The following is a 16,524-nucleotide window of genomic DNA, read 5'->3' as shown; positions in this document are numbered from 1 at the left end:
CCTCCTTCTGACCCTAAAATCTTTCCAATTTATCTAATCACATTGTACAAATGTCGTATTGTCGAGAATATCTTCAAAGGTAAGCGTTTATTGTCATCTTAAAATTATTCACAGTGTTTTACATTAACTTCACATTTTTAAATCAAAGAAAGAAAAAGTTTAGAAAAAATAATTACCATAAATAATATGTCTTAAAAATTTCTGATCTAATTAAATTCCCCACTGGTTTTAAAGTATTTATGGGTATTCGGTTTCATAAAAATGCAATCCTGGGCATATCAACTACGTGACCCGAACATCGCAGTTTGCTTCGTAAGTTCGTGGTCAAGAAATTGTGTTGATGTGCGAAAAACGTGTGGAAAATTGTTTAAAAAATATGTAAAAGATATAAAATTAGCATATGAGTTTAGTGAAAAGTGTATAGAATCATTTTATAATAAGAATTCTAAAAAAACAAATCGCTCGGGGCAATAAACTGTTGTAGTATTTTGCGCCACTGAATCAGCAGCGGCACAAAAACGAAAACAATTCAACGCAGCAGCAGAGGTCGTAGCAGAAGTTATAGCAACGCAGCGCATACGTACGGCATCATAGGGCCATAACAGCCGCAAATGCATTAAAGAATTCTCGAACAAATAAGTTCAGCTGCAATTATTGGTGGGGAGAAAATCCCAAAGATATGTTGTAGTTAGTTCAATCTATTTTTTGCGCAAGTAATTACAAAGAACTGTGGTTGTATTGCATGTGGCATTTTTATTTGGCAAGCGGAGGTGTCAAACGGGTAGAATTGTTTTATATCGTCGTGTTAACGCTCACGTCCGAGTTCCCGATATTGGCGCTTTGAAAAACTACGCAGTGAAAAGCGCAGCAGCAGAAAAAAGCGGACCGAGAAAAAAGAAACGTAGTGGCGGTAAACTCATCGATTTTTTGTTCTTAACTCTCGTACGGCTTGCGTGTATATTTACAAATTATAGAATTTACCTATGAACACAGTGGAAGTGTAAACAGCTTTTGTTATAAATGCGTTTACAGAAATATAAAAACAAATGGAAAATATAGAAACTATAAATGCAAAAGCAATAACCATGCAATGTGAAAACATTGAAAGTGGCGCTAAAATTACTGTGCCGCTACAGGAAAACAAAGAAAAATTAACACAGGTGAAATTGGAAGAACCTGTAAATGGTCAGCTAAATATTGCAAACAATGGTGTAAAGAATATAACAGTTGAAAATGTTGTGCAAGGTGCAGCGGAAGAGCAAAAAAATCGAATGGCAGTAAAAAGCGATACACAACCACTACCAACTGGAGGTTCAGTAAACGCCATGGAAGTTGATATGAGAAGTCGCATTGAAAGAGGTAATTTGAAATCTTACATGAGTTAAATTAATTGGATATAACTATAATATAGTTATATTATATATATATATGTATATATATTATTACAGATAAAAATCATAAAAAGAAAAAGAAAGAAAAGGACCGTGACCGCGAAAAAGATAAAGAACGTAATCGGGATCGTGATCGAGAAAGAGAACGGGATAGGGATCGTGATAAGGCCCGAGACCGTAACAAGGGCAAAATACGTGATAAAGATAGAGATCGGGAACGAGAACGTAATCGGGATAAAAACTCCACCAAAGAACGTTCCAGCAAGGAGCACAGTTCGCATTCGAGATCTCATAATTCTTCCGGTAGTAACAGTGATAAAATTAAAGAAGGTAGCAATAAGCTTGAGAAGCCTAAGCCTACAACATCCTCCAGTGTATCATCTAAACGTGAAAAAGAGAAAGATAAGGTAGATTGTTATATTAATATATATGAACTATATAATTTTCTAATTACCATATATTTTTATAATGTGACAGTCACTCTCAGCAACATCTTCGACAAGTTCCTTGAACGAGCATAGGCGGCGTAGTTCAGAGGGTAGTCGTGGAAGTCATACCAGTTGCACAAAATCGAACGGTCGAACAAATAGCATCGTGGGTGGAAAAGAATTTAGTCTTACACCCCAAGAAAAGTTGTCATCTACAAAAATCGAAGCAGAGAAAAACAATTCAATGCATATTGAAACAGAGAAAAATACTCCTCCAATCGGGAATACACTAAAAATGGAAATGAAACAACCTGAAAATAAATATACTGAAGGGCTCCCACTTAACATGAACATGGATAATGAACCTAACCCATTAAAAACAATTGATGTAATACCTAATAATATAAAAACCGAAAAAGATGTGGAAGTAATGGACGATAAAAAGACCTCTTCCGAGTTCGTTGCTACGAATGAAGATGTTGCTATACATAACTTACCTAACGGTATCGGCGAGATAAATTCCAATACCATTAAAACAGAAAAATCAATATCACCTTTAAAAACTGATATAACTGTGATAGAAAAAGTCAAAACCGAATATAATGGGAATGCAATGAGTGGGGCCTCAGCCGGCGATGACATCATTTATAGTTCTGTAGTAAAAACTCGCGACGATGTTTCACGTCAGCTGAATTTTAGCAGTGAACCGGTTACGAGTGCTGCAGCAAAAGAGTCTAAAGCAGAAAAAACGAATGATAGTAGCTTGATCTCACATTCATTAAAAACTACTCCGATATCAAAAGCAGCTGGTAGCAGTGCACATTCATCGGCTGTAAGTTCAAATAATTCGAGTGCACGGAAATCCTCCTCATCAAGTAGTAGTTACCATCGCAAAAATTCAACGTCATCAACAACCTCAACTACGAAGCACTCATCTTCGTCCACTTCAGCTTCAGCTTCGGCCTCTACATCGACATCGTCATCTTCGCGCAGCCGCGATTGTTCTAAATGCTACAAACGTTCAAAAATACGCCGTGCCAGTATTGGAACACAATTTCAGCAGAGTGAACCATTCTCTATAAGTACTCCGCGAAGGCGGCTTGAACGTCCACCTCAAGGATTAGAACATTTGAAATATGGACGATTATTTGAAGTGGAAGTGCATCCAAATGGTGGCGCCTCCGTGGTACATTTGTATCAGGACGAATTGAACCAATTAACGCCGGAACAAATGGAGGAGTTGGTGGAGGAGTTTTTCGATGTTTGCTTTGCAGAAGATGATCAGGGATATGCCTTGCATGTTATGGGAATAGTGCATGACGCCGCACGTTATCTACCCGATCTATTGGAACACATGGCAGAGAATTACTCAACGTTGACGGTAAAAGCTGGTGTTCTGGGGAGAAATTCCGATATTGAAACCTGTACAATGGCGCAATACAATGAGCAGGTTTGTAAGAGGAATCTTTCATATATTGCTTTTCTTTATAGTTTGGCTTAATTTTATAGGTGGTGCGAAATTATTCTCAAGGAACGTTTCGTTATGGACCATTACACCAAATAAGTTTAGTTGGTAAGGTGCACGAGGAAGTGGGTGGATATTTTCCCGACTTGTTGGGCCGCATTGAGTCGAATCCATTTCTTAAGAAGGTAATGTCAACTTTGCTTTTGAATTATAACTCATAAACTAATTTATTTTTAAACTATTTCAGACCATGCCTTGGGGATCATATTCTATTTTGCAAACTGATCCTCGCCTTTCTAATGATGGACCAATATTGTGGGTGCGCGCGGGAGAGCAATTAGTGCCTACAGCTGAACTGAATAGTAAAACGCCAATGAAACGCCAACGGTAAATTTGTGCCATAACATCTCAACCAGCAACAATATAATTTGTTTAACTATTCTTTTAGTACACGTATAAATGAGCTACGCAATCTGCAGTATCTTCCACGTTTGTCGGAAGCACGGGAGACCATGATCGAAGATCGCACCAAAGCGCATGCAGATCATGTTGGGCATGGTCACGAACGAAATACCACTGCTGCTGTGGGTTAGTATATGCTGCATTGTTATTTCGTTATTGCACCTCTAATAACCTAACTTATTATAGGTATACTAAAAGCGGTACATTGTGGTCAACCATATAATAACAATCGTATCACTAAAGACGTGGTGGCCTTTGCTGCTCAAGACTTCAACTACTTGGTCGAGATGTTACAGCTCGATTTGCATGAACCCCCAATATCGCAATGTGTGCAGTGGATTGAGGATGCAAAGCTAAATCAATTGCGCCGTGAGGGAATTCGTTACTCTCGCATACAGCTATGTGATAATGACATATACTTTTTGCCGAGAAATATTATACACCAATTTCGGACGGTTACAGCAGTTACCAGTATTGGTGAGTCTTAAATATTGTTTATTGTCCAATTAAGTTAGGTTATTCCGCTTCTGAGGAAGGCAGAAGATCTACTGAACTACTTGCCCTTAACTTAACAAAATTCATTTTGCCGCAATCGCAGCAGTTCTAACTAAGATAAGATAAGATAAATAGATGATGATTGTACCGCGACCTAAGGTCTATTGTGCCATTTCTTAAGTTCTTACTAGCATTGTATGATAGGCGTACAAGCATCCAGTCGTTACAGAATGAAGAAAGGCGATATGGTACTTTCCAGGCACTTTCTACTTCATTGTGCAGTCTTTGCAAAGCTAAGGTTGAAACATCTCGGGGGGAATCAGGGGACATAGTCGAAACTGACTTTAGCCGCAGCAACAAATTTGTAAGGGTTTTATGAAAAATTATATAGGAGAAAACACACAGATTACCAAGTGAGCTCCCTGTTACGTAGCGTAACTTAGTTATGTTGTTAAGTTGAATGATAGCATTAGTTCCGTGAGATATAAACTATGGTGCTCAAGGAATGGTGGTGGCTCCTCAATTATTTCCTTTTCTGCTGCTACAACAACAACAACTGTTTCATCGAATCCCTCCCAGTGAACGACTTACTTAGATTCGAACTACCACCCATAGTAGAAGTAGATTTTTAGCTGCCTCGCGAATCTAGAGTGACCCCTGAGCCAATTAGTTCTAGTACTGTAGCGGGTTAAACTTCTACTTATTCAGAATCGACCCAATATACCTAATATATGACCAGATTGTAATGAGTCTCTGGATGACTTCAATCTTTGCTTGCCCTCTGAAGGCGACTCATTTTGTAGCCTTTTCCCTTTGATCCGGTTGCGTCTTTTCATGGGCTTCCCGTTAGATTATTTGGTTGACAAATAATTATGGTTGTTGTTGTAACGGATACATTATCCCCGTTGGGATGGTAAGGACTAGTTAAGTTGTCGTCGACATCATGCAGCGGTAGGAATAAGAAACAAGCTGCTTCGTCAGGGACGGACCAAAGAGAGAGAGGTGTCAGATGAGTAGGGTTAGTGGGGCAAGCAAAGAGGGTCTGAGTAACCATTTCAATAACAACAACCACCTGTTCACAATCGGGTCTCGATAACCGGAGCGGACCTCAATTGCAATTTGGCCAACGAATATGAACCTAAAAACCTTTGAAATGCTTTCAGCCGATACCAAAACAACTGCTACCGTGGTTCAGGTCAAAATCCCAACTAGTGGTTGAAATAAATTACATTAATGAATACATAATGCTCTTGTAAATTTGAAATCCCGAATGCATTCAGTACCGTTTAAAACTTCTGATGTTTTTATTCTCGATTTGATAGAGACAATTGTAAAAAAAATATGGCGCGTCCTGGTGACATTGATCCAGACTCTCCTGGTGGTCTTAAAAAAAGAAATTCTTAATCAGTAAGGATGCTGTTATAGTCCCTATTTCAGGGAACACGAAAAATTTTTTTTTTTAAATGGCGACTGCCTGAAAATAAAAATAATTTTTTACGGTTTTTTTTTGAAATTCCTAATTTTTTTAAATATTAAAAACAAAGGATTAAGGATTATATAAAGATAAAGGATTATTTAAAGAAGGTTCACACAAAATTTCAAGTAAATCGGTTGTATAGAACTTGAGATAATGCCGGTACCGTGTGGAAAAAAGTAGTTTCGAGAAAAACGCGTTTAAAAAAGTGAGTCTACCTACCTACCGGGCTAGGGACTGCGTCACTAAAGTAACTGTAGCTCTTAAAATAATTTAAATTTTTAAAAATTCTTTGGAGAATATGTTCTTAAGGGTCTAAACTTTAAATACATGAAAAAAAAATCGAATTTTTCAAAATTCTAGAGTAGAATACCCTCTTAAAGCGACATACAACAGCCTAACCGTGATCAATTTAATTATCACTGCATATACATATGTATATTTTCATAAAAGCATTACTTCTTACATTTAAATATTGTAAATTACCCCTTAGCTAATCAATGCTGACTATTTATTATGTCCACAGCTTGGCACTTACGTTTGCGTCAGTATTATCCAGGTCAGGAGGTAATCAATGAAAAGAATAATCCAGTGTTGGCAGAGCCACCCCACTATAAAGAGAAGCAGACGCTGTTGCCTCATCCCATATCACAAGATGAGCATCATGGCGGCAAGCGCACACCATGTAAACGGTCTCATGATGGTAAAGCAAAGAAGACAAAACTAACTGACATCGACGGCAAAGAACGACGTTCCAGTGAGAGTGGCACGGAGGACTCAAATTCGAAGGATGGCTCTGAATGTGGGTCCACCACAAGCCGTAAACGGAAAGCTGTGCGAGACGATGCCAGAATCGATATGCGCAAAATGGTGTTGGAACATAAGTTACACAAGTCAATGGCGGCAAGCAATGAAGAAGAAAATGTGCCAACCACCACGAAGATCGACAGCAGCGGCGCGAGCAACACTAGCGCCACTGCTACGGATGCTTCGCCTGCTGAGAAGCATGTGAAGAAGCGTAAAGAGTCCAAGGATAATACAGATAACACAGAGGCTACGAAACAGGAACGACGAAGCAGCACGAACAATATCAGCAGTTCTGTGACGCATAAATTTAACTCTAATGGCGACATACCAAATGATACACAATCCAAAAATACTTTCTTAAACACAGTTGCAAAATCACAAACACCAACCAGTACACCAAGTGCACAAAATGTGAAAAAATCAAACAGCGAAATACTAAAGGTAATGACACCTCAAACGCCAACAATTTTAACGGCAGCAACGGTTGCGTCCACGTCATCCGCCACACAAAAGATACCCAAACTGCCGGAGCCGACAGTGCCTGCAACACCCTTGCCACTTGTGCCTCAAACGCCCTTTACACATCGTGAGGCTTACGTTAACAGCCTGAATCAAAAGCAACCCGAGATCAAAATTCAAGTACAAATAATATCCGATGAGCCTTCCGCTCTCTCCTCATCCACCACCGCTTCTGCTATCACCAACACTCCCAACGCTAAGACAGCAAAATCAACCGTACAACCACAATCAGCATCACCGCTGCCGCCACAAATGCCTCAGTCGGTGCAAACACTGCCGACTAACGTACCACGCCCCACAAACTATGCAATCGAGACCTTATTTAGCGCAGGCGTAACAACAGTGACACAAAGCACACTACCTGCTCAAACCGCGGACCACGTGAACATACTTTCAGTTATAACTGAGCCGGGAACAATTTGTCCACCGCAACTGGTAATCGATCATGAAGAGGAGGTTACAGTCTCCGAAGAACTCAGAGAAGATGCACCACCACACACAACAGTAGCAACAGCAGCAGCAGCAGCAACAACTTCGACGTTACCGATCGTGACAGCAAAAGCGGGGGCGACCTTCCCACCATTGCCGCCTGAAATAGCGCCAGCTTTACCGCCGCCGCCACCAATTGTGCAACTGGAAAACAAAACAATATTGTTAGCTACACCCCTGGCAAGTGCCAGCAACCATCAAACGACGCGAACCGTAGTAATAGTGCCGCAGGCGTCACTTAAAACAAAGAGCAATAATAGTAGCGTCAACATAAGAGTGACATCAACGGGCGCTACAGAGCAACTACAAGCTGAACGGAAGACACACCACAAAATCATTAAAGTTGGTGCGATAAGCAAACCGCCAAACGCTGCCCCAGCCGATCTGGTCAGCTCAATCATGGCTAGTATGGATAACAGCAATGCGGCAGCCACATCGGCAACAAACACACACAACTACTCATCCTCGTTACACTAAAGCGTCTCGCTACAACAAGCAGGAACTTTACCACTAAGAATGTCAACATGGAAAGCGTAATTACTGTGTGTTTGAGCAAGATTCGCCATTCTTACCGATCCAAACGAGGTTAGATCCGCGAAATAACAGCTTTTGGCCGGAAAATTTCCGCTTCAATTCCGATAATGTATAACCGGCTGTTGTGGGAATTCAATGCCAAGCTTGGTGCTTGTCTGCAAACCAATACGTGCATACACAAACAACACAAAAACAATTATTGTTACAATTTGCAGTCTATTTGTGAATATTATTATTATTTTTTTTTTGAAAATTTTCACATATACATATACCTATACTATGCAAACATGTTTATGAATAGTTTAGCTTGCGTTGTAAGATACTAGCTTTCCTTAATTTATTAACGCGCGATTCAAGCGAATTTCCACATGTGCAGCTAAACACTATTTTGCACATTATGAGCGAGAAGATGTGGATTCTTGGTTGCAAAGATGTATCTGATTTATTTTGGATTCGAAAGTTTATTTTTCAATGGAGTTTAAATAAGGATATCAGTGAATAAGCAATTAACGCAAGCACTCGCTAGCGCCGGGGGCAATAAGCAGCAACACTTCCGAAAGTAAACAAATCTGTTCAAGACCAGTTGAACGTTGAAAAACGGTATATTGAGATTGCGTGCGATTTAAAAATATTTCAAATTCCTCTCTGGATATTTGGCAAGCGAATTTCATATTTAGAAATAACAATAATGGTTAACAGCTGCAAAAGAACAAGTGCGTACTTACACAACTATATACATAATTGTATGTATATTCAGAGGGTTTTCTATGATTATTTCTCGTAATATGTTAATAAGCGCACTTACACCAAGTTAAACTCACATAGCTGACATGCAGACCAAGTAAAAATAATAAATTGTTTAATTGCGCTACTTAGGCAAAGGCTTCTTAGTCGCTACTGCGGGACTTACATATGTACATACATACATATGTATTTTTCGGCCTTTTAAGTTGTTGTTAAAATGTATTAGCGGCTAAAAACCATGAGGGTATCATATTCTGTGTGGCAGTTAATTGACGCACATACTTACTTACATACATATATACATATGTATAAATATGAATGTTTACATTTGCATATGCATTGTACCTATATATTTTGTTGTATATTTTGGGTATATAATGCACGGTGTATACACGATATACATAAATTAAAAACACACACAACCACACAAACACACGTACATACATAATAGATGTTATAACAGTTATATATGAATCTTGCATCTTTTTCACATATTGTACAGAAACAATGACCTACGTATACATATATACTTATATTGCATATACATATACTTACATACATATATTAAATATAGAAGAAAGAGTAGCAAATAAAGTTTTATTAATATGACAGATATTTGTTTTTTTAAAACCCTACACAGGGTATATTTAGTTTGCCATCGAGTTTGTAACACCCAGAAGAAAACGCTGAGACCCTATAAAATACATATACAGTTAAATTTCTGATAACCGAACATTCACGGTCGAAGTGTTTTCGAACGGCTGAGCGAGCTGACCATATATGGGGGAGTGGAAAAAAGGGGCGTTTAAAATGAATTCTTAGTGCCAGAAGCTGCAACTCAGAACTGTATTTATTTTTATTGGAACGTTCTCGTGTTCGATTATAGGAATTCCAGTTATGGAAGATATCCGGCTATGAGGAATGTTCGTAATGGGGAATTTCTCGGCCTTTCTGTCTATATATATGCAAACTAGTCCTTGAAAGTGTCAATATACTCACTTTTCACCCATAGAAGGAGATTATTTTACGGAATCGCTGATATCGGACTACTACAGCATCGACCGAAATTACAACCCTTGGTCGAATAAAAATCGGTAGCGTAGAGTCGGCTATTATGATTGGACTCACGTTCCCACCTTAGTAGGGTCTACGTAACCGGAACGGGCTCGGCCTTTTATCCAGCCAAGGACTTTCATCCTGCCTCTACAACAGCAACAGTAACATAATTGGACGCAATGCGTAAATTTGCTCTGAATATTGTAGCAGATTGAACACATAGCTATGCAGAATGGACATATCTGTTTACTGAATTGACCCGGATTTTATGCGGCCAAGGGCTATTTTTTCGGCGATCTAACTCCATTTGGATCGGTAAGTGTTAATCTTTGTTTGTCGTCATTAGAGCAATGTCTTGCAGCAGCGTTGCTCCGTATCCTCCTACGAGTTATGTGGCCCCATGTTGCCAACGCATTACTGCGACACTAGCCTCTACGATTGTGCAATCTGCACACGTCTGCGTCAAACGATCGTAGGAGGGATGGAGCTGGCGGAACAGATTGACGATTTGACATTCTGTACAATGAATGACGAAGCCCCCACCACAGTTATGGGCATCTGTAATAGCTCGCCCGACATTACCATTGCTAGTGGTGGTCTGATAAATAGCATAACCTGGCGACCTATGCTAACTCTCGCATCAGACCATCTGCCTATAATTATCTCGATCGATAAACCTCTCGATTTTGTTTCTGTGGACCGAACCTTCGTTAACTTTAACAAAGCTTGCTGGGTCGGTAAGGTTGTGTTCCCTCTCCCCGCTACTGTTTAACGTCTACATCTCGAAACTCCCACAGCCATCAGAGGGGTTGCCATAATATGATTGCACGATATTGACATCGGGCAATGGAATCGATGGCATGTGTTCAAAAGTAAACAACTACCTCTCCGACCTTTCTCGTTTCCTCACTGCATGGAACCTTAAACTTTCCACCCACCAAATCCACAGCGACCATTTTTACGAACTGGATGGAGGAGTATAGACTTGAGCTTAATATTGCAGTGGATGGTGTCAAAATTCCAACTGTCAATAATCCTAAGATTTTAGGTGTAACTTTTGATAGTCTATGCTCCATCACTCCCCATACGACTGCGATTACCGCCAAGGAGCTGCAACAAAATGCTCAAGTTGCTAGCCGGCAGCACATGGGGAAAAGACAAAGAAACGTTGTTGGCAACATACAAAGTAATCGGTCTGCCGGCCATCAATTACACCACACCAATATGGTCGCCTGGTACGCAGATGAGGAAACTTCAGGCCTGTGAAAATACTACGCTCCGGACCACGACAGGATGCCTCTTGATGTCTCCTATCGAACACCTACATAGTGAGACGATTATGCTCCCAGTTAAGGAGCATAATGAACTCCTCTCCAAGCAGTTCCTGCCAGGATGTTTTCATAGAAATGGAAAATTTGCAGCTCTATTATGTTGAATGGAAAAGCCAAGGAAGAACTTGGGGGACTGACGCTGTTGTTTGGGATTGGAGTTTGCCGGGGTGGATGTTTCAACTGGATATAGCTTTTAGGGAACGACAACCGCGAGGAAAACGGACAAATGAATGGTCACAACAGGCGGACAAGCTGGAAGCGGAACCACCTCCTAGGAACATCAGGAGGTCCTTTCTTAACTACGTCGACGACATCGAACAGTATGCCGACCGGACTTCGGACGCAATTAACTTCCGACAGGCACTGAACGCCATTCACAGTAAAGCTATCAAAACCTTCACCGACTCCCTTCCAATGAATGGCGTTCTTGGAGTCAAATCACCACCCATCACAGACGAAGAGCTTGAGTTGCAGAGAGAAAAGGGAGTGACCCTAGCACAGCTTCGTTCTGGATAGGTTAAACTCCTACTTATCCAGAATAGACCCAGACATATCCAATATATGTATGTCCTGCATGAAATGAGTCTCCTCTTTTCATGCCCTGCAAACCCCACTCATCTAACACCCAGATGACGTTGACGACAATATGGATAACCCTTACCATCCCAAAAGGATTGCAATCAACTTGAATTTTACCATACAAGTGGCAATTAGATAATCGCTATAACAACAACAACACTTGTAAGCAAATTCACCTCTGCGATTCCCTCAGACTTAAGCATCCAACACCCATTTATCGACCGTCGATGAAATGTAACTAGCACTACTATAGAGGTTAAAAACAGTTACTAGAAAGGCAAACCTGGCAATAAATAGCGAGGGTTGTATTTAACTTGGGAACAATGACTAAACGATTTTACTTTGAAAATGATTTTTTTTTTATGATGAACGCTTAAAATAAATTCTTATTTTAAGATAAAGTCCAATAAATGCCGGTATTTTATTTTCACCTGACGTTGTAAAGAAGTGTTATCAAACTTTGACTGTATTAGTTGAATTGTTGCAGGAAATACGTTTCCGTTGGTGTCACCTCACAACAGCAGCTCATAAGTTCAGTCCAATGGACTTTAATCGAAAATTAAAAAAAAAAAAAAACAACTTATCTATCAAAAACCTAAAGACATTTGCATAAAGAGAAATTAACGTTTGTTTTATATAGAATTGTATTACGTAAAACATTTATTTCACCTTGATCGTAGTTTATAAAACAATAAGTAGAATGTACAGTTAAGAAAATATAACGTGTTTAACACATGTTTCTAACATTTATATATATATACACTCCCTGACAAACTATATATATATATATATATAATTGTCATCAATTACATTTAGTATAACTATGGAATTGCTTTGTACCCTTATCCGCAATAAAGTTCACAAACAAATTGTGAAATAAAAAATGTTGATGTTTGAAACTAATTCGAACAAGCTAACGCCGATCTCTTACAATTTTGCTCGCAATGTATCGATGCGAGATTGTGCGGATTTTTGTAATTCCAAAAGTTTCATTGCCATGCCCATATTGCCTTGAATCTTAATCTTGCCTTGGAAAAACGCTTTCTGCGGCGGCAGTTTGCCTGTCAGCAGTTCGGTAACATCAGCATCGTTAATGGTGAATGTAACGTCACATTTATCTATRAAAAACACAAAAAAAAAACATTGTTAATGACATTCAAATATCATTAATTGATTTTTTTATTTACCAGTGCCATTAAAGATAATTTTGCCTTTGCCCTCTTTAGCATTAATGACCCAAAAGCCAATCTGGCCATTTGGACCGTTTGTGACTTTAAAACCATATACAGCACGCACTTTTTCAATAAGATTGTCCTTGTCTTCTTGCATGGCAATTTCTAGTAGTTTAAGCAATGGCGTCACTTGAAACCCCTCACTATTGGTAGCAGTATTTGCTGCGGTTAAATTGTTACTAACGTTTCCCGCGGCTGCTGCTGGAAAGCCAAGGCGATACAAAGCTATAACCACTGCGCCGCCAATACCTAAATTGTGTTGCAATGCCAGCTTGCAACCAGGTACCTGACGTTTCTCAGCCAAACCACGCAGCTGCCAACATAACTCTGCACACTGTGCCAATCCGGTGGCGCCCAAAGGATGTCCCTTGGAAATCAATCCTCCACTGGGATTAATGACGTATTTGCCACCGTATGTGTTGTCACCGCGGTCTATTAATTCACCAGCTTTGCCTTCCTCACACAAACCTAAGGCTTCGTATGTGATCAGCTCATTTGCTGAGAAGCAATCATGCAATTCAACCACATTTACATCCTGGGGTTTGTAGTTCGATTTAGCAAAAAGACGTTGAGCTGCTAAACGCGTCATATCGTAACCGGCGATTTTTATGAGACTTTTGTCAGCAAAAGTAGATTCGGGGTCTGTAGCCATTTCCATGCCCACGATTTCCACAGCTTGTGATTCTAAGCCATGGCGGCGTACGAATTGTTCAGACGCTAAAATTGCAGCGCCTGAACCGTCTGATGTGGGACAACATTGAAGTTTTGTAAGCACTCCTTCTACCACCTCCGGGGAGCGCATAATCTGCTCCAGCGTGTATTCATCTCGGAATTGAGAATAACTGCATACGGAAATAAGTTAATGGGGGTTAAATGAAAAAAATATTAAAGTACAAACTATATACATATAATATCATCGGTAAGATAGATAGAGTAATCAATAGAGTACACCGAAGTTACAATTGACTTTTGTGCTTTGATTTTAAGTGCTTAACAATAACTAATGAAAACTTACGGGTTATTCACCGAATGCTTGTGATTCTTCCAAGCGATTTTACCGAAGTGCTCCGGTTTTGTGCCATACTTGCGCATATGCTCTTTTCCAGCATTAGCAAAAATTTGGGCTGCCATTGGGCCACTGCCAATTTCGGTAAGTTCTGACATTTCAGTAATGTGTCGGTCCATGGGGTTGACGCGATCAAAGTACTGTTCAAAGACATATCAAGTTGTGTGGTTATGATTGGCATGTATAGTACAATCATATACAGGGTTAATTGTTTTTTAAATTTAACTTACTTTAGCGGAAAGTGACCCACGCTCCATCTTTTCGAAACCCACAGCCAGTACACAATCCGCGTTACCCGACTCAATAATTTGCTTAGCCAAATAAAGTGCACTGGAGCCAGTGGAACAGTTATTGTTGACATTATAGATTGGAATGCCCGTCATACCGACACCATATATTGCACGTTGACCACAGGTCGAATCTCCATAGACATAGCCGGCGACCGCTTGCTGTATCTCTGGATAGCTAAGCTTTGCATCCTGTAAAGCTTTAGTAATTGCTTCTTTTGCCATATCTGGGTAACAGACATCCGCACGCCGACCCGGTTTTTCAAACTGGAAATATAACAAATGTTAGCTCGGCTATAATCGCGTATGCGGTATCTACACCAGTAAGGAATAATAAATACTACAAATTCATAGAATTTTGTAAACAAACAATTTTAATGTGATATTTTTTGTTTATTAAAAATAAATAAATACTGCTGGCCATGCAGATAATCACAAATCCCTTTTGTTGTTGTGGAAAATGCCATGTTCATTATGCGGCTTGTTGTTGGTAGTAATTGCACAAGTACTTGTTTCATTATTTACGTAGTTTATCGCTATCTCGTACAAAGTTCATCGTCGCAAAAAATTATAAGTGCATTAACTATAATTTAAAACTTACTTACCTTCGTCATACCAACACCAACAACATATACTCTAGTTTTCGCCATTTCTAACTCTATTTTTTCTAATTTTTATTGAAAATAATTTATTTATGTTGCAAAACCACTATTTTAGGTAAAAAATAATATATAGCATATGATCCTTTGTTAACAAACTGTTCCGTAATTTGCAATAGAATAAATTTGAGTGAACTCTGATCGGAATCTAGTCAAATACTGATAAACGAGTCCAATTGGAAAACATTTAACTAACAAGTGTTAGCGAAGTTTTCGATACCGTTGTAAATTCTTATATCGATAAATTTATCAAAAACTCGTTAGCTTGTGGTCCGAGTGTCTGAACTTAACAATTTTTAGAAGTTATAGTAGGAGGATTCTCTTGGTCTTGCAAGATAGCAGATTGCAAAAATCACATACTTATACTAGTGATATATGAACGGCTGATTCGGGCAATTTATTGTAAATGACTATTGGCACACCTTCTGCATTCATCCTTAACAAAAAAAAAAAAAAAAAAAACTGTAACAAATCTTTATATTTGAATATAAATTATAAAATCTATTTAAAATTTACCTTCCTCAACAATTTAACGTCAAAATATGATCAAGTAAAATTACAGCTAATGCAGGGTTGCAATTATATTTTTGCGTGACATTGCAAATAAACATATGTTTCGGTCTGACATATTTTACAGCCATTGCAAATATTTTTCTGCATGTGTTTGTTGTTGTGCCGTTGTATTAGGTGGAAAAATCTTCAATGCTTGCACCGTGCAAGGGTTTTGCTAGTAAATAGTAAAATTTATAACAATTGACATCCTATCGTTGCCTGTCCGTCAGTCTTTCCATGCAACGATAACTTGAGTCAAATTTAAGAAATTTTCATGAAATGTAATGAAATTAAATTAAATGTTCTTTGACACCCAAGGGAGGTTGGCAGAGAACCTACATTTATAGAGAAGGTTCATAGTGTGCCGATTGTCGAAATGACCCTAATTTTGGAGGGGTTGAGTTTTCTATTAGTGGATTTCACAACAAAAATATTATTAGCGGATTTCCCCAATATGTAATATAGGGAGGTCGAAAATAGCAGAATTGAGAATTTTCATTGTTAAATGACAAAAGTGATGCTAAGTTCAATGTTTACAAATAATGTATTATATTGTTGGTAGAAAATCCGAGCTGTGCGGTAAGAAATAAACGAACCAAATTGTCACTGCTTCCCTTGCCGCTATACAGCTTCGCCGACACCGCTTTTGTGGTTATAGCCGAGTTAAAAACAGCGCGCCAGTCGTTTCTTCTTTTCGCTACGTAGCGCCAATTTGGATATTCCAAGCGCAGCCAGGTCCTTTTCCACCTGGTCCTTCCAACGGAGTGGAGGTATTCATCTTCCTCTGCTTCCCCCTTCAGATAGATCGTCGAATACTTTCAGAGCTGGAGTGTTTTCGTCCATTCGGACAACATGACCTAGCCAACGTAGCCGCTGTCTTTTAATTCGCTGAACTATGTCAATGTCGTCATATATCTCATACAACTCATCGTTCCATCGAATACGATATTCGCC

General features: G+C 39.2%; 2 protein-coding genes across 2 annotated transcripts; one reads left to right on the top strand and one right to left on the bottom strand.

Moving 5' to 3' along the window:
• The first annotated feature begins 297 nt into the window (after nucleotides 1-297).
• Nucleotides 298-9,389, top strand: LOC108973584. Its single transcript, XM_018940949.1, has 8 exons — nucleotides 298-1,359; nucleotides 1,449-1,798; nucleotides 1,869-3,269; nucleotides 3,329-3,469; nucleotides 3,532-3,671; nucleotides 3,733-3,872; nucleotides 3,933-4,223; nucleotides 6,242-9,389. Exons 1-8 carry the CDS (start codon nucleotides 1,047-1,049, stop codon nucleotides 8,005-8,007), a joined length of 4,542 nt encoding a protein of 1,513 aa, XP_018796494.1. The 5' UTR covers nucleotides 298-1,046; the 3' UTR covers nucleotides 8,008-9,389.
• A 3,027-nt stretch (nucleotides 9,390-12,416) lies between these two features.
• Nucleotides 12,417-15,208, bottom strand: LOC108973543 (non-specific lipid-transfer protein). Its single transcript, XM_018940887.1, has 5 exons — nucleotides 14,965-15,208; nucleotides 14,303-14,626; nucleotides 14,022-14,212; nucleotides 12,962-13,848; nucleotides 12,417-12,892 (listed from the first exon to the last, which is right to left on the bottom strand). The coding sequence occupies exons 1-5, from the start codon at nucleotides 15,007-15,009 to the stop codon at nucleotides 12,702-12,704; spliced, it is 1,638 nt and encodes a 545-aa protein (XP_018796432.1). The 5' UTR covers nucleotides 15,010-15,208; the 3' UTR covers nucleotides 12,417-12,701.
• Nucleotides 15,209-16,524: the final 1,316 nt, after the last annotated feature.

The sequence above is a fragment of the Bactrocera latifrons genome, unplaced genomic scaffold, assembly GCF_001853355.1.
Source record: "Bactrocera latifrons isolate USDA-ARS-PBARC rearing strain unplaced genomic scaffold, ASM185335v1 scaffold_49, whole genome shotgun sequence".
In the NCBI taxonomy this organism is placed as follows: Eukaryota; Metazoa; Arthropoda; class Insecta; order Diptera; family Tephritidae; genus Bactrocera; species Bactrocera latifrons.
The sequence above is the reverse complement of the archived record's forward strand: the minus strand, read 5'-3'. Positions and strand labels throughout refer to the sequence as shown.